The following is a 19062-nucleotide window of genomic DNA, read 5'->3' on the forward strand; positions in this document are numbered from 1 at the left end:
GTCCGTGTGTCTGTATGTGCGGATCCTTTTTCTTGTTAACACGATAGCGACCGAAATACTTTACTAATCGAGTCTTTTTTTTTCTCTTACGCTTGAGTATGCTCAGGAATAGAACCCTTTCATTTTTCAGGGTCTGATTCGATGTGGTTTAATTGTTATTAAATAAACAAAAATAATAATTAATAAATATTTATTAAAAAAAAATTATGAGGCGTGCACTTTTGGATTTTCCAAATTATTTAATATTTATAAACACATCGACTATTGGAATTTATTATGTCACAATAAACGGTTAAAACATAATATTATTATCTAACATTTGAGGAACTAAATACGTTATTAATTACTTGTAGATATAACGGTTGCAATTAATAAACGGATATGTAATTAGTAATTATTAATAATAATATATAACCTAGACATTTTTCGAATTCCAGACGAAAAATGTTTGAGCAATATCTGGAGTAGGAACGAAAATGTTAAGTTTTCTAAATTACGTAATCAACAAAATACTAGAAATCAATGCAACCTTTATTTATACATTTGTACTAAAGGCAATATTAATAGGTCTTTATAATTGTTCGTAATATTCGTATCATAAAAAACAGTAATAATAATGACGTCTACTTACAACCACCTATTAATCTTCTTTATATATAAAAATGAATCGCAAAATGTGTTGGTAAGCGCATAACTCGAGAACGGCTGAACCGATTTCGATAATTCTTTTTTTATTATGTTCCTTGAAGTACGAGGATGGTTTTTATGTAGAGAAAGCGTAAATATGTACCACGGGCGAAGCCGGGGCGGACCGCTAGTAGAACTATAGGTACATTTATTTTGCAAAATTTCAAGTACAATAATATACCTACCTTCTCGTACTACGTTACACAAATCGCATATTTACTAACATTTACGGTCCGTCCTAAATACGCCAATCTTACCAAACAATTAAAGTTCTAGAACATTCCAGAATGCCAAGCCAGGAAATATAGGAACGGTACAATAATCGATCATTATCAGAGATTGTGTCCGGTCAATTAATGGTTCAGTTTTCTCGCCGTCTGAATAACTTTCGAGTCAAGTTGCCTTGTACGGCCGCTCACAATTAGGTCTTTGAACGATGCGACAGAGAAGGAAAAGAATTATTACAGTGCAGTTATGAACAAACATCTCTACAAGTGTACATACGGTGATAATTCTTTGTGACACGCTTCTTGAGCCCGTGAGATCTTTTGACACGCCTTGAGAGTTGACTCCTGCGGTACGTTGGTCGTTGACTCTTTGTTAATAAAATAGCATGGGCTCTGTAAGGAGTGGTTTTGCGCTTTGTTTTCTTATATTTAATTGAGTTTTTGTTTGATGGTGTCATAAAATTATATGAAGCCTGAAAACTTTTATCGATACTTCGATCGCTCATTAACTCCAGTGTCATAACATTTTATTTCATTCAAGATTGTTCATCAAAAAACTGTTAATGTTTTGTATAATTGTTCTGCATTCCGAACATATGATAAGTTTTCCTATATCCAGGAGTCATGTCTCATTTTTTCTTAACTAAACACAACTCATTAGGTATAAATGGGGTAAACATTCTTCTTACCTATATATTTATCTTCGGGTTATTCAATTACAGACATAAAAAATGCTACACAAATTCCACTTACAAACTTACAATTACGGGCATGACAGCATTTCACTCATTTTTTATCTCACCCGCAAAAGAAGGTATGCAAAATAATGAGCTGATCAATTCCGATAAAGTGCATGTAAAACACACCCAAACCAGCTCTTGAGTGTTTCTTCACGAAGCTGTAAGCTGATTAATTATTATAATGACCGATTGTCAAAGAAACAACGCGTATGGTAATGAAATAGCATTGCTGTTACAAATTAGGCTGTACCAAGCTTCCATTTCGAGGTACCGAAATGTTTCCACTCAATTTAATTGTCTTGTACTTTCTACATGTGAATTGTCTTTGCTAATATTGTTTCAGGGGATGTCAACCTGATTTGTGACATCTCATATGTAACCAATAAAAGAAAATGAGCTCAATAAGCTCTAATATTATGTCACAAATTGTAAGACAAAGACAAGGGCACTGTAGCGACACTTCTGAAGAGCGCAATCGAAATGTTTTATAGTACACAACATCTATATAAGGGCTTTTCTACCCGACCAATCACCAGTCTACCAAGTCAAGTATCTCTATATTTTCGTTGGTGGAATAACAGAATATTTTAAGGACATTTTACTTGAACATGTGGAGACAGGAAGGTGGAATTCCTCCATCGTGAAAAAGAAGATCCTCCACCAGTCTACTCGACTGTTAATATAAATAAAGTTGTATCTGTAAAGTTGTAAAATTTCGCTCGCGCAATTCAGAGCAAGATGTCTCTACAAACAGATCAACTAGAGTTATTTAAAGACATTCTCCAACAAGTCTAGCCCATTTTTCACTCCCATTACTAGAATATTACGAACTTTGTTCATACCACCCTACATGCACAGCCAATAAAAAGCACTGTTCCTAATAAATCCGTGTACTTAGCTGGAAAACTTGGTCCCAGACCATAAGTTTAGTAGCCCTGGTCCTCTTGACAGACGAGCCGTATTTGGTTTGGCGCCCAGTCTCGACTTTACAATTAATCGCAGAGGCCGGCCACATGTATTATGTATGTGAATTTCACAGCAACAAAAGTCACGGATGATTGGTGGCAAAAAGCGATCGCCAACCCCGTGAGAAAGGTTTGATTAGATTAATTAAATGTTAACTAGATGTTATGTTAATTGACAGATGAATTTTATACGATGAAAAAGCAATTAGAGCTTTAAGGGTGACAAATCAACATCGAGCTATGCTGCGCTGTACTGCGTTGTGCTGTGCTGTGTTTCTTAAGCTACGTTTTTTTAACAATTAAACGATGCTGCGCTGTACTGCGCTGTGATGTGCTGTGTTTCTTAAGCTACGTTTTTTAACCTTCCTATACTCGCGCGTTGGTCTGTGAGACCGACGAAACACATTTTCGTAATTATTTTTATGCAGGTAAATCCTGTGAAGTCGAGTTCCTTGCTCGTTTCCGGATTTGGGGCTAACTTCATTTTAGTGCACGTCGCGTGGTCGGCAGAAGTTCACGTGTGTGTGCGATTTTTTTTTTGCATTTGGCGCCAATCGGTCCATGAGACCGACGCGAGTATAGGTGCAACTTTTTGTGTAAGTATTAATATTATATATTTTGTACATTTATATATTTTTACAGACTTTGAATTCTTTATGAAGTATGTATAGTAAAATATATGTATGAATGTTGCTCTAAATTATATTTTGGCCAATTTTTTAGGCGTATGTCAAAATGAACGATGATCAAATCAGATTGTTGCTGGAAGAATCAAGTTCTGGTTCTGCTATGAAGACGAAAATGACAGTGAGGTGGAAGACAACGTGGAGGTACAAGAAGAGACATACGAAACCGAGCAAGACGATGATGAGTTCCAGTGATTTTTACTTGGGAAAAGATGGACAGACAAAGCTCAAAACTAAGCCAAACATAGATAAATATTATGTGCTTTGATATGTTTATTATTATTATTTAGAAGTTTATTTTGTTTTGAAAAAGAAGTTCTGTTTTTAATTTAGTTTTCCCTAGTACTTAAGAAAAACATCTCAAATTCGAGGACTGATTTGTGATAGACTATAAAATAATGTGATAGTCAATAAAATAATTAATAAACTAAGTATGATCAATACTATTTTGTTTCAGTACATCCTAAACAATCTAGCTCAGTATAAAGTAATCAGCAGCTCGTGTAGTCGTTTATCTCGTCAATTATGACCCTATTTTCAAAAAAACGTAAACATTACGACATAGTTGAATCCGATGAAGATGAAAGTGAAGAAGAAGCGGATATGGATATTTTATGTGTTATTTTGTCGTTAAAAGAGTCCAGTCACGGTAGCTTGTTACCTCACACCATACGTGAAAAAAAAGGAAAATTTTAATGAATTTAATGTGGCGATGGAGGGGCACGCAGCGTGCTCCAAACCTAGCATAGCTCGACACAGCGCACATGGCAGAGCTCCATAAAAACATAGCACAGTTCGGCACAGCGCGGCTCAGCACGGCGTGTAGCGCGCCTCGCTCGAGACTGCTGCGTTTTTAAACAGAGCGTAGCCTCACACAGCGCAGCACAGCATGGGTTGTTTGTATCCTCATTAAAATATTAGACGAGCGAGTTGACCAAACACAGCACAGCGCAGTACAGCGCAGCATAGCTCGATGTTGATTTGTCACCCTAATACTTGTCTCCGTATCAATGGCATATTTATGTATTTCACAAATATGAAACTGCATTCCAATGCAGAAAATTGCAAAACCTAAATGGTTGTTATCTACTGGTATCATATTAAAATTACATAAAGCAAATAAATTATAGTTAACATTACGTTTGCTATATCTGGTTACATTGAAATACAAGAATTGGTTAAAACAGTTCAATACCTCCTATAGCTTAACTCTACTCACTTATCCATCAACGAATACCTATGAGAATTAAGTACATATTTAAAACAGTTGGATTCCTACATTTACTACACTTATGCTCATTTATCCATCAACCTATACCAGCAAATATACCAATGACCTCAATATTCTAACGTGTAACTTTCGCACTCACAATATCGACATAATATCTTAAGCCACTACAATCCGTGTGAAAGATCAAATCCAAACAGATGGTCGCTATCTACATCTGCACACGTGGGTGGATATATTTAGACTTCGGTAAACTAACACTAGGCAGAACTCCCGGCTTTACGAGCGAAATGAGTTATGAGTGCCGGAGAATTCATGTTTATTGAAATGAGGTATACATGACAAAGCAAAGCAGTTCTTAGATTTTCTTTTATGATTCAGGATATCATAGAGTTATTGTAGCTCTGATCGAAATTGACCATCAGTAATGTATACTTCACTCTCAGCTAAAGTCAATAAATTGCTAAAGACATCCGAAGAAATATCGTATAAGTCAAAATTATGAAGAGGAAATAAGGTTATAATTCGGTACAAAGCCGGTAGAACTACCTACGAAAAGATCATGTCATTCTATATTTCTGATGCTCAAAAAATGACATACATTATCATCAAAAAGCACTTACCATCATTAAAGTCTTTAAGGTGATTCATCGTCTACAATTCGACTGAACTTTTACTTTTTACTGTGAATTGAGCAAATTCCTTGACCATAAGACACCAAGTACAAGATAGCAATCTGCACTTATAAAAGAATGTTCTACAAGATATGATATTCACAGTTATTCCTTGAACAGCCTGTTGAACCAAAAAAATATTAATACCAGCTGCTTACATAGATAGCGTAACCGTTAGCAACGACAGACGTCGAGGTATGTATGTCGAGCAGTGTTGGTATTTTGTAACAGACCTGTGTTATCAAATCTTGAACTTTTTAATGGTTTATTTGTATTTCATAGCTCGTTTTGGTATAGCCTTCCAATTATTATAACCTGTTACCTTTTTGTTATTGTGAAACCAAGACAAATACTTTGATAATACTATTGTCTTCAGTGTGATCCGATTAATATTATACAATTCTGTTTACTTTTGTGTAATAATCAATTATAATGTTTAAATAATAATCATTGCATAGGTGGTTAGTTCCTTAATTTTCTTCGTAGTGATTCTCGATAGTTTCATTATGTAAATAAAACAACAAATAATTATTACATTAAAGTACCTGATGACGTAATGATAGTTACGTCATCAAAATAACACACATAAAACATAACTTTAATGTTTAATACAAAGACCGGACAAAAACCCTAGCTCATACTGTCCATACACACACACGAACATACACACAAAACACATCCATTAACCCCGTTAGTGTCGTTCTTGACACAATATGATTTATATTTCACGCCACATTACCATGTGCGTTACTAATTATCGCTTGCTGCTATCTGTAATCATTTATTTTCCTTCTGTAACACAGATTATGTAGATATTATGTATCTGTGACAAATTTTAGAATTCCCGCCAAAATTTATAACCTCTAAAATAGAAGATTGTTACAGTTTATTGAACTATACTTCGAAGATTATAACATTGATTAATTTACTGCACAAATAGTTGCTAATTATATGAAGTACATACATATGTACAAATTCAAAGATCTTGTTATTTGCCATTGCCTCATTATATGTCAGCATTGCTAACAGGCTAATCTGTTAATTATGTAATAATTGTATATTGCATCCAAAGTAAAAACCCAATTCTAAAATAATTTCACAGATGATTAAACTATCTATTAATTGAAAGTTATAGCTGAAGCAAAAGTACCAATAACTACAACCACAGAATAAATAGTACAAGTACTAATTCAGCCTACATTTTTCTCTATTTTTCCAACTCCTAATTACTAATTCCCTACATTTTCTCGATTTGTCCGACGCTCCTTTCTTTAGAACACTTGTTAATAGTTCTTTTCACGTAGTTACGATGCAAATCGCACGTGTAAGTCTTGGGAAACTATAATGGCGGCTTTCCATGTACTATCAGCGTTTATCTTAATCCGTGGTAATAAGTGTGAGATAATTCCTATGTGCTTGGTGTAGTTTCTTCATTGTGAGATTATATAGTTTTGAAATAAATAGGTCATGAAAAAACTGAACAAGAAATTTAGGCGTTTCACGATGAAGACCTGATTACGTAAAAATTTTTTCAACGTTAATTATCATTATAGCTTTTTCGCTTTTTAAAATAATGACTTCGCTATTCCAGGTGTCACAATAATTATAAAAATACACGATCTTCTATAATTTGAGCTAGCACGCAAGAGCAACTTTTGTCTCCGCAACTATTTTGTCTCTCCCATCTTCTATGGACTAATAAAAAAGTCTCCAAAAATATATTTCTTATTTTCATACAGGAAAAGTATAGGTACACGATCTAAAACTTTTCATTAGGTCACAGATTATCAAAATTAAAAAAAAAACTCTCCAATTTATGTAAGAAAACAGTGGCTATCGGATCAATATTGACACTTTCTGTGCATTAGAGACTCCCACGGTAAGTCACATGTAAGTGAGGAATTTTGTGTGTTTAGTCGGTAATGTAATGGTACTCATAATAAACGAAAATTAATAAATACGCTACGAATTAAGAAGCCTTTTATGTTTACAAATAACTTGTTTATAAACAAGAGTATTATGTAGTTAATATATTTTATATGTAGTAATAATTTCTTGTTATGGCAATCAAACTTTATTAATAACTAGCTTCCGCCCACGACTTTGTACGTGCATCCCCGTTTTTCCCCGTTCCCGCAAGAATTTCGGGAAATCCTTTCTTAGCGGATGCCTACGTCCTAACATCTACCTGCATGCCAAATTTCAGCCCGATACGTCCAGTGGTTTGGGCTGTGCGTTGATAGATCACTATATCAGTCACCTTTGAGTTTTATATATATAGATATTAATAATTATTTTAATAGCCAACCAAACGACTGCACTTGTTGCACTGCACTATTCTTAATGTAGGTAGATAATTACTAAACCCTTCAACTATCTTAATTAAAAGTTACATCCTATTTCCTGTATATAAAACACTAATATATATACGGAAAATCTAAGTTCAAATTGACGAAATCCCGGGATTTTCGTCTTTATTTGTCAACCGAAATGAATCCTGTAATACCTAGAACCCTAGATTAGACTAGATCTTCATTCCTTTCAAAGTTCTGTTGGGATTACCTGAGATAAATATATAAATAGAGGTAGGTACGTCATTAAGTATGTAATGGATGACAAATAGGTACTAGTCTCTAGCTGCGGCTTCGTCTGGATTTATGTGAGAAAAAATAAAATGTCGCTCAGGAATGTAATAGCTCATCGGTGAAATGATTTTCAAAATATTTTAAGCAGTTTTTGTAAAGCATCTACAAATATAAGTTCTCTTACTATTAGTGTGTGTGTATACCTTCATGCATTATGAATAATTATTTTTCAATGCAATACAGTATATAGGTATATTCAATATTATGTCTAGGAATATAAATAACATTGATTTAATACGCGAATAACAATACATTATAAACCACCGAACCGAATAAAACTTGTTCTGTAAGTGATTATTTCAAGTACATTACATGATGGATCAACATAACAAAGTGAATGGATTGAAATATATCTTATATTTATTAAGATATCTATATATCTATATCTATAAAAGAAAGTCGTGTTAGTTACTCCACTTATAACTCAAGAACGGCTGAACCGATTTAGCTGAAAATTGGCAGGGAGGTAGTTTAGAGCCAGGAGAAGGACATAGGATACTAAATATGTACCACGGGCGAAGCCGGGGCGGAAATTTAAAATCAAATATAAAAATTTAAAATCAAATTAAATTTTTAACAATTATTAAAAATTTAATTTGATTTTTCGTATATTGCACGCCTCATAAGCGAAGCGTTGAGGTGGGTACTACTGTCACTTCGCGCAAAACATCTGATTTTTCAAACTTAAAATATCTTTATGTATCATACATTGCACTTGTAAGATAATACATACACACACATATTAAGAAAAAACACTATTGTTAACGTTCATGATATTTTTGATGTCATTTTTGTTATTTAAACTAGTTAAAAAACAGTTTAAAAAAGTTCTGTCTTGGACGTCCGTGTGTCTGTATGTGCGGATCCTTTTTCTTGTTAACACGATAGCGACCGAAATACTTTACTAATCGAGTCTTTTTTTTTCTCTTACGCTTGAGTATGCTCAGGAATAGAACCCTTTCATTTTTCAGGGTCTGATTCGATGTGGTTTAATTGTTATTAAATAAACAAAAATAATAATTAATAAATATTTATTAAAAAAAATTATGAGGCGTGCACTTTTGGATTTTCCAAATTATTTTAAATTTTTATTCTCATAATATTTTGTTTAACACGTCATATTTACAATTTTTAATATTAGATATGAGTAGCAAATGCACAAAAAAAATTAAAACTTTCTAATTGAATAAATAAAATCAAAATTAATAATAGTAATCACGTTCATAACTTCATTTAAAAACCTTTTAAATTGATAGGAACTTACATTTGCCATAAAAATAAAATAAAATAATTTATCTCAAACAAGCATTTATTATCTGTGATATACGTCTGTAAAGAACAAAGCATTGTGAGGTTAGGATAGGTCATGGATTCAAATATGGCGTATTATAAACAGGCTTAAGATGGAAGATAAATATCGCAATTATTTTATAAGGAAAATTTAAAGGTTTTATACAAACAAAGAATAGAAAATGAATGCAAACAATTTTATAGTTCATTATAATTCTACAAGCTTTTCTATAGCTTTGAACAAATGAGCCGGTATTTAATTAAAATTGCATAGACAATACAGGTACTATTTTAAAATGCTGTTTTTGTTTATAATAAAAAAAATATCTACACGGATTCGTCTGTTACAAGGATGTTTATGTATAAATTCAAATGTGACCTAAGATTATGTTTATAAATATTTCATAGGAGAGAAAAAAGAAATCGTACGTAGGTAGGTAACGTACGATTCTTTTTTATCTCGCCCGACCTTTGAACGTAAGTTCTTCACAGAACAGTCTAAAATCTCAAATCCCTTACTTTAATTACGAATATTTTATTCTCCATACCACAAATATTTAACCGTTAAAATATAAAATAGAGCAATTTATATAAAGCGGCACTTGATATAACTGCAATGCCTCTGCATTTGACTCTTAATTTTAACCTAAAATTTTTTAATTCCAACTCGAAGTAAAGCCGTTTTAATTCGCACTAGTTTCATTTCTTTTGGTAACTATGATTGCGTCGACGTTGTGAGAGAAGTTTTATTAAAACTCGGTTTTATATTTCGAGAAATTATGGCTAAAATTTCATTTTTATTACAATTTTTCGACTGTAAAAGTTATGATGTAAAATATGGAATTTTAATTGTAATTTATGTAATTTTATAATTTTGCTAAATAACAGGGACTTACAGAATAGCGGATAATAAGCATGTAGTTGTTTATGTAACATAACAACAATAAACATAACAATTTTTCCTAATAACTAAAGAGGCTTTAACTACAATAGCATATTTTGGTGCATTTGCATATTAGTTTAGAAATAAATGCCCATAATTTAAATGCCATCTTCGTTCGAATTGTATCCAAAATCTAGCGTGGGCGAAATCGCTGCATTTTTAACCATAAGTTAAGTGCTTATAAGATTTACGAACTACATGCGGGGTCACCATTAGATTGCTTTTACGGGCAGTCAAGGTTGCTGCCCACGATCTGCCCACTGTAAATGAGCTTGCGTAATATTCAGCGATATACAAATAGGTATGTATATACTGTATATGGATATTATTGCAATTTGCCTGGACAAGATTTTCAAGAGTCGATACTCGATAAGATAGAAGACAAAAGCTTTGTAATGAGCTTGCGCCGATCAGGTTTCAATATTAACTTTTTGTGGCATTTTGGCACTTATATTATGTGCTATACAATCTGGATGTCGTAAGGGGGTCACTGAAAATCAGTGCTGAGGTATTATGCCTCAGGTATCCTGAGTGGCTTCCTTTTTTAGCGCACGCAACCACACATATAGGTATATGTATTATGTTTTATAGTACCTATTATTTATAATTTACAATGCTATTTTATGTGTGTGTTGTGTCATGTGTGTGTTGGAATAAATGGTTTCTTTCTTTCTTCTTTCTTTATATGTATATACGGCAAGAAATAGCTTGTTAATTTTCAAACGTTTTAGACGAAGTTCGAGTATTTTACATTTTCGAAATATGCTCGAAACTCTTAAACTGTGGTTGGATCAACATTAAGTTCTAGAACATACCATCAAACTTCTTCGCCTTGTTCCCCAGTACATCTGCCAGCTTCGTCAGCTCACTGCGCAATTGTCCCTCCAACTGCGTTCTCGCTTGCTGCGTGAGGCGCGGCCGCGCGGCCGGCCCGCAGCAACCCTTGTTGGCGCAGAGCTCTCCCGCGTCTGTGGAAAGAAAAAAAAATTAAAAAAAAGTTATTGGCAAAGGCTCGAAGAGCGGGAAAATAAAAAAAAAGTTTTTGTGTCATGATTGATTGTAGTTATTGGTTGTTTTGATAAACCTTAACGTATTTCAAACATTAAAATTTTGTTTTAGACGATAAAATAAATTATGTGTATTAGGTGCGTTGACAAATAGTTATGGAGTTTTTATTTAAATATCTAAAATCTAAAATTCTCTGATTAAAATGCCATACAACAATATTTTTAAAAGTTTAAAAATCAATCTACGAATAGATGTCTACAAACAGCTTTTAACTAATCATTAATTTACCTTGTACATAACTAAACTTACATTCAATCGCTGTTTATGGTATTATAAAACATCTAGATGTTAATTAAAGATTCCATATCACTATTTCCGTAACCTTGCTTGCGTGTTTGACTTCGAAGCTTGTATAACCTCGATAAAAATCATAAAATTAACAACAACAATCGTAAAATGCATAGCGACGGTACTGTAAATATCTTTATTTTGATTATCTTACAAGAGATCGGTCACTATATAAAATATATTATCAATTTTATACAACAAAGTTATATCTTGGATTCTTTATCTGCATTATACTTTACGAATTTCCTTAATTATCTGTATTATCATTGAAAACGCGGGAAGACAATAAATAAAATTCAAAATTCGAACTTAGTATTCCGTCACGGTTGTCTATGCTCACCCTAGTCGTTCAGTAATGCAATAAACTCTCCATTCAGCGGATGTTTAAACTTATTTCGCCCCATAGATTATAGAAGGTACACTTCGATAGGGTCGCGACCCTAGCAAGATGTAGTGTTGTTCTAAATATAAAATTCACAATTTGAAATGCTATTCCTTAGAGAAAGTAACTCATGAATATAATTTAAATTTATTTACATTTTATTAATAAGAGCTAAGGTTACTTTTCGACCTCTCAAAACATTTTTTATTATTTTTTTAACAAAATACTCACTGAGAAATCAATTCGGTACCTAGGCACTTTTGCAAAGACCAAAAAAAGTACGTCTATAATCAAAATATCTATCCTAATCTGAATCAACATCGAAATAAATATCGATACTTTATCGATAAAAGCACATCACTACGAGTCAAAATTTATTTACTGATCAACAATAGGCAGCTCGGATCGATACAAACTAAATTACTCCAGTCTCCGTGTGGTTATGACATCAAATAGTGACATCATGGTATGGATTTCCAATAAAACAATATTGAATTGAATACACAAAAGCTCTGTGGTATTACCTACTAGCCACGTTTGAAACAATAGAGTACAATTATTGTTAATTATTAAAGTAGTGCTAGATTACATTATTATATTTTAGTAGCTCTATGCCTACTAAAATTAAGGGCGTATTCAGAAAGAAAGCTTGAAACTTATAAGCGCTTATCGGCGCTTGTCATGTTCATATATTTTCCTGCGCGGGTTACCAGCACTGACAGGAAAATATATGAACATGACAAGCGCCGATAAGCGCTTATAAGTTTCAAGCTTTCTTTCTGAATACGTATTATTCTTAGTTTTAGTCATCAATAATGCATAGCCGAAAGTATTTTTTGATTTTCTTGAGCACACAAAAATACGACAGTTTGAAAGATAACAATATGAAGTTCCACAGATTAAAAAACACGAAATAAAATTATTTATAAATGTAAGTATTTCAATTTTATTAGATACTGCAACGTACAAAACAGGTCCTAAATTACCAAGTGTTTCCAGTATAAACATTTTTACATATAAACATAACTTATCTATATTTATGAACAATCGCATCTCAATTAATGCATCCATTGACGCGTCACCGCGTGAAACTAGACGTGCCTCCAACCTACCAACTAGGATAACGCAGATTTATACTAAACATTGCAATATAATCCTTATGACGGGGATGTAAAGTTCATTATAATTTGCATAGCGGGATTGTGGGGTCAATATAAATTAAATACGGTTTGAAGTAAACGCGACTAGCGATTTTATAAGGAATAATAAAAAATAACTTTATTGTTACATAGATTACACCTTCTGTGATTGACCAGTGTCTGTGAATTTTTATGAAAAAGAACACATATATTTTATCAATACCTTAGAAATTAGAAAGACCTTCCTATGGACATTAACTAACGAAGTATGAAAACATAATATTAAGAACCAGAAACAGATCTCTGCAAATATGAGACAATCGATTATCGATGCAGAAAATAATAGTTCAATCAAATCTGGTGAATGACGTTATCGCTCTAGATTGCGCTATCAGCACATAAGATAACTTCTCATTAAACAATTCAATTAAATCATCGTTTATACCTTGTACCACACCAAACAACCCTCAGCAAGGGTCGGATAGCCCGCGACACCACAACCTTTTGATATTTTAATGTTTGCGACGAGCGACGTGACGACTGCCACTGCTGTCTTGTTAAAAACGCGCCACAAAATAATATGCCAACAATTCCATATTAGTGGCCACCTTTATCGCGGTAAAATTATAATTGTTCGGCATAATGCTAAGTGAAATGTTAAATTCCTCGCATTTAGGGCAAGTAAGAAAATAAATCCATTTGACAGTTGAATACAGGTAAAAAACAGAAATGTCAGTGAAATTATTTATCTGTGATCGCAGTGTAATTATTCCTATTTGATTTAAATCGATTCGATGCGTATTATTAATTGAAGTAGAAGCAAAATCCAGGAAGTTGTAAATTATTTATTTGACATTTAATCTGAATACGCAGATTCTTTTTTTATACTAGGCTGTAAGAAAATGGCTGAATAAAATAGGAAGTAACTTTAATTCAGTTAAAACTTAAACATAAGAGCAATCACACCATTAGCATAATTAAACCAATGCCGTATTCACATTTATTTCTTAATCTGCTCCAAGATCCAAGAATTAAAAATAAAAGCACTCCTTTCTAGATGAAACAAACAAACAAAAACTTGCACGTATGATTTACTGCACCTTTAATCTCTGCATGGAGCAAACAAAATAACTTTAATGTAAATAAAACCATTAAGACAAGACAGACGTGGGTGTTTTAACTCGACGGTACGTATCGTAATTTAAAATGCAATTGCATACAAATCTATTCTATCATCACTACATAGTATAAAACAAAGTCGCTTGCTCCGTCCCTATATCCCTATGTACCTATGCTTAAATCTTTAAAACTACACAATGAATAAGGCCGCCTCTTATACAAACTATGCATTTCTTTAGTATTAATGTTATTTTTGTCATAATTTAGTTTGTGCAATTAAGTGTTATAAATAAATGATAGAGTAATTCTGTATGAAATTCCAGACAGAGCGGGCGTAGCCACATGCGAAAAGGATATAATATATCTACTACTATCACTCAGATTTTACACTCGAAGAAGCACTTTATACAAGTGACCATTGTTTCACAGATGTTAAACTGAATTGACAGAATGATGAATGCATGTCAGACCAAAAATACTCTTCTTATCCTTTAATCATATTTAAACTTTGCAATACTTTGGATGTATCTTAAAACCAGACGTAAACTTTTCAAAAGATGATTTGCCATCTATAACACTCTACATGTGGTAAATACTTTAGTCTTTATTCAATTCTTTACAGTTCTATAAGTTTACCAAGGACTCAACTCTCCTCTCGACTCCTATTATTGCACGCCTCATAAGCGAAGCGTTGAGGTGGGTACTACTGTCACTTTGCGTAAAACATCTGATTTTTCAAACTTAAAATGTCTTTATGTATCATACATTGCACTTGTAAGATAATACATACACACACATATTAAGAAAAAACACTATTTTTAACGTTCATGATATTTTTGATGTCATTTTTGTTATTTAAACTAGTTAAAAAACAGTTTAAAAAAGTTCTGTCTTGGACGTCCGTGTGTCTGTATGTGCGGATCCTTTTTCTTGTTAACACGATAGCGACCGAAATACTTTACTAATCGAGTCTTTTGCACGCCTCATAAGCGAAGCGTTGAGGTGGGTACTACTGTCACTTCGCGCAAAACATCTGATTTTTCAAACTTAAAATGTCTTTATGTATCATACATTGCACTTGTAAGATAATACATACACACACATATTAAGAAAAAACACTATTTTTAACGTTCATGATATTTTTGATGTCATTTTTGTTATTTAAACTAGTTAAAAAACAGTTTAAAAAAGTTCTGTCTTGGACGTCCGTGTGTCTGTATGTGCGGATCCTTTTAGTCCATTGAATAAAAAGTTCTAGAGTGCGTGAGTTAGTAACGTAAGATGTTTCTTCGGAAACATGTCAAGAGTCCCTAGGTAATAAACATACTAAAACCCCGGGCCACTAGGAGGAGCCCCGGAGTGGGGGGAGGGGGGAAATGGGTCCATTTTTTCATTTTTCGCTTAAATCTCAAAAACGGTACCTGTTAGAGAAAAACTTTCAAGGAAAAGTTGAAAGGCCATAAAATTATCTACAAGTTGTACCAGAATCATTTTTTCCTATATCCTACCGTTTCTGAGTTATACGCAGTAAAACATGATTTTGGCTCAAACAATTTCCACATCAATCGATCAAAAAATATTTCTTTCTTCCAAAAAACTAAAATGTGCAACTTGTGACCGGTACTGATAGATTGCTCTTAATTAGGTCTATAATTGGTAAAATAAACACATTCCTCCATGGAAGCCTTTAGGAGGAATCGATTGTCAAAATATTATATTATGGTAGTTTGAGTTACTGAACTTGATCTTTTTATTTTTTTCTTCCAAAAAACTCAAAAGTGCAACTTGTGACCGGTACAGATAGATTGCTCATAATTGGGTCTATCATTGATAAAAATACCAGATTCCACCACGGAGGCGTTTACGGGGAATTGAATTTTATTAGGGTAGTTACGATACTTGAACTTTTTATTTTTTTTCTCCAAAAAAACTCAAAAGTGCAACTTGTGACCGATACTGATAGATTGCTCTTAATTAGGTCTATAATTGGTAAAATAAACACATTCCTCCATGGAAGCCTTTAGGAGGAATCGATTGTCAAAATACTATATTAGGGTAGTTTGAGTTACTGAACTTTATCTTTTTATTTTTTTCTTCCAAAAAACTCAAAAGTGCAACTTGTGACTGGTACTGATAGATTGCTCTTAATTAGGTCTATAATTGGTGAAATAAACACATTCCTCCATGGAAGCCTTTAGGAGGAATCGATTGTCAAAATATTATATTAAGGTAGTTTGAGTTACTGAACTTGATCTTTTTATTTTTTTCTTCCAAAAAACTCAAAAGTGCAACTTGTGACTGGTACAGATAGATTGCTCATAATAAGGTCTATCATTGATAAAAATACTAGATTCCACCACGGAGGCGTTTACGGGGAATTGAATTTTATTAGGGTAGATACGATACTTGAACTTTTTATTTTTTTTCTTCCAAAAAAACTCAAAAGTGCAACTTGTGACCGGTACCGATAGATTGATCATAATTAGGTCTATCATTGATAAAAAAACCAGATTCCACCATGGAGGCGTTTAGGAGGTATTGAATTTTATTATGGTAGTTACGATACATGAACTTTTTAACTAACTACCCTAATAAAATTCAATTCCCCGTAAACGCCTCCATGATGGAATCTGGTATTTTTATCAATGATAGACCTAATTATGAGCAATCTATTTGTACCGGTCACAAGTTGCACTTTTGAGCTTTTTGGAAGAAAAAAAAATAAAAAGTTCATGTATCGTAACTACCCTGATAAAATTCAATTCCCCGTAAACGCCTCCGTGGTGGAATCTGGTATTTTTAGCAATGATAGACCTAATTATGAGCAATCTATATGTACCGGTCACAAGTTGCACTTTTGAATTTTTTGGAAGAAAAAAATAAAAAGATCAAGTTCAGTAACTCAAACTGCCCTAATATAATATTTAGACAATCGATTCCTCCTAAAGGCTTCCATGGAGTAATGTGTTTATTTTACCAATTATAGAACTAATTAAGAGCAATCTATCAGTACTGGTCACAAGTTGCACATTGGAGTTTTTTGGAAGAAAGAAATATTTTTTGATCGATTGATGTGGAAATTGTTTGAGCCAAAATCATGTTTTACTGCGTATAACTCAGAAACGGTAGGATATAAGAAAAAATGATTCAGGTACAACTTGTAGATAATTTTATGGCCTTTCAACTTTTCCTTGAAAGTTTTTCTCTAACATGTACCGTTTTTGAGATTTAAGCGAAAAATGAAAAAACGGACCCATTTCCCCCCTCCCCCCACTCCGGGGCTCCTCCTAGTGGCCCGGGGTTTTAGTATGTTTATTACCTAGGGACTCTTGACATGTTTCCGAAGAAACATCTTACGTTACTAACTCACGCACTCTAGACCCCCCTTGGAGGGACTCATTCAATGGACTATTTTTCTTGTTAACACGATAGCGACCGAAATACTTTACTAATCGAGTCTTTTTTTTTCTCTTACGCTTGAGTATGCTCAGGAATAGAACCCTTTCATTTTTCAGGGTCTGATTCGATGTGGTTTAATTGTTATTAAATAAACAAAAATAATAATTAATAAATATTTATTAAAAAAAAATTATGAGGCGTGCACTTTTGGATTTTCCAAATTATTTTTTTCTCTTACGCTTGAGTATGCTCAGGAATAGAACCCTTTCATTTTTCAGGGTCTGATTCGATGTGGTTTAATTGTTATTAAATAAACAAAAATAATAATTAATAAATATTTATTAAAAAAAAATTATGAGGCGTGCACTTTTGGATTTTCCAAATTATTTATATATATTTCTTAAGTAATTTAGATATCTAGTCAGTATGTATTATCAAATCAATGTCATGCCATTCGTATTGAACCCATATATTATTGTAAATTGTAACGACATACGGAAGCGTCTTATCGTGAACTATTTAAAGAAACCATTGCAGTATAAAATCGTCGTTTAGATCTAAACTTTAGTCATTCTTCCAATTATAGTAGTCACTCCTACATGTTCTTACTAAAGCAATTAGGTATTTGAAGTGCATCTTCTAGTTAGAAGTCTTCTTCACCCACTCATATTAATTTAATGAATTTTGCGCTATGTCTAGTACCAGTAGAAACAAATCAGAGATATAAACATTATTCAAAATAATAAGAGCGTGTGTGGCGAGCACACGTGTCAGAAGTAAAACTTCCTTGGCAAGATTCAAAGATACCAAAATCGTCGCCTACTCCATAACGTGAAGGTTTTGCCATGACGCGACCATGAAATTTAACTCTAAACGAGCCTAAAGAAATTTCACTTCAAAACACAAAACAGATCGACACAACATAACACCAAGAAATCTTAAACAAACGCAAACCCATTTTATAATCCAAAACGATTTATTTAAAAGCGTCGAGAAGTGATTCCGCCTCGAAGACTCCCTCGTTACAAGTGGGGTAATTTTATTTCATATTTCCCTTTGATAATTTCCTTTCACCCCAGATTGAAGTGCCGCTTCTAAGGTGCTAAATAATGAACATTTTGCGTTGACAAATTGAAAGATTTTGTTTTGTTTCGCTTTGTAATTTAATTGTAAGTCATCAGTTTATGAAAGACAAGCGTCTACCTGTGCCCCGCGGTTTTACCCACAGAACATAATTATAAAGAGACCTCTCTTTATATATGTTCTGTGGTTTTACCCGCAGTGCTCCGCTCCTGTTGGTCTTAGCGTGATGATAAGCCTATAGCCTTCCTCGATAAATGGACTATCTAACACCGAAATAATTTTTCAAATAAGACTATAAGTATTTCCTGAGATTAGCGCGTTCAAATCAACAAACTCTGCAGCTTTATAATATAAGTATAGAAGTATAGATTGGAGTGTATTCACGTTGAAAATTAACATACAAAATACAGTAATTTTCTTTAATTTAGGTTATATCGGAAAGATAACTAGGTATTAGTTATGCCGTAGTGGCGTCGATAATAACGTGGTAAACAACTGC

The 19062-nt window shown here is 33.1% G+C and overlaps 1 protein-coding gene across 1 annotated transcript in view; it reads right to left on the minus strand.

Moving 5' to 3' along the window:
• The window catches only part of dlp (glypican dally-like), a 91792-nt gene that overhangs the window by 23038 nt on the left and 49692 nt on the right, over positions 1-19062 (minus strand). Inside the window, exon 2 of the mRNA XM_089714891.1 lies at positions 10901-11053. Within this exon, the coding sequence (XP_089571017.1) occupies positions 10901-11053 (153 nt within the window). The remainder of the gene's footprint in view (positions 1-10900; positions 11054-19062) is intronic.

The sequence above is a fragment of the Colias philodice genome, chromosome 3, assembly GCF_061535455.1.
Source record: "Colias philodice isolate Cphi_HAF_F1 chromosome 3, ilColPhil1 Martin Lab GWU primary, whole genome shotgun sequence".
NCBI lineage: Eukaryota > Metazoa > Arthropoda > Insecta > Lepidoptera > Pieridae > Colias > Colias philodice.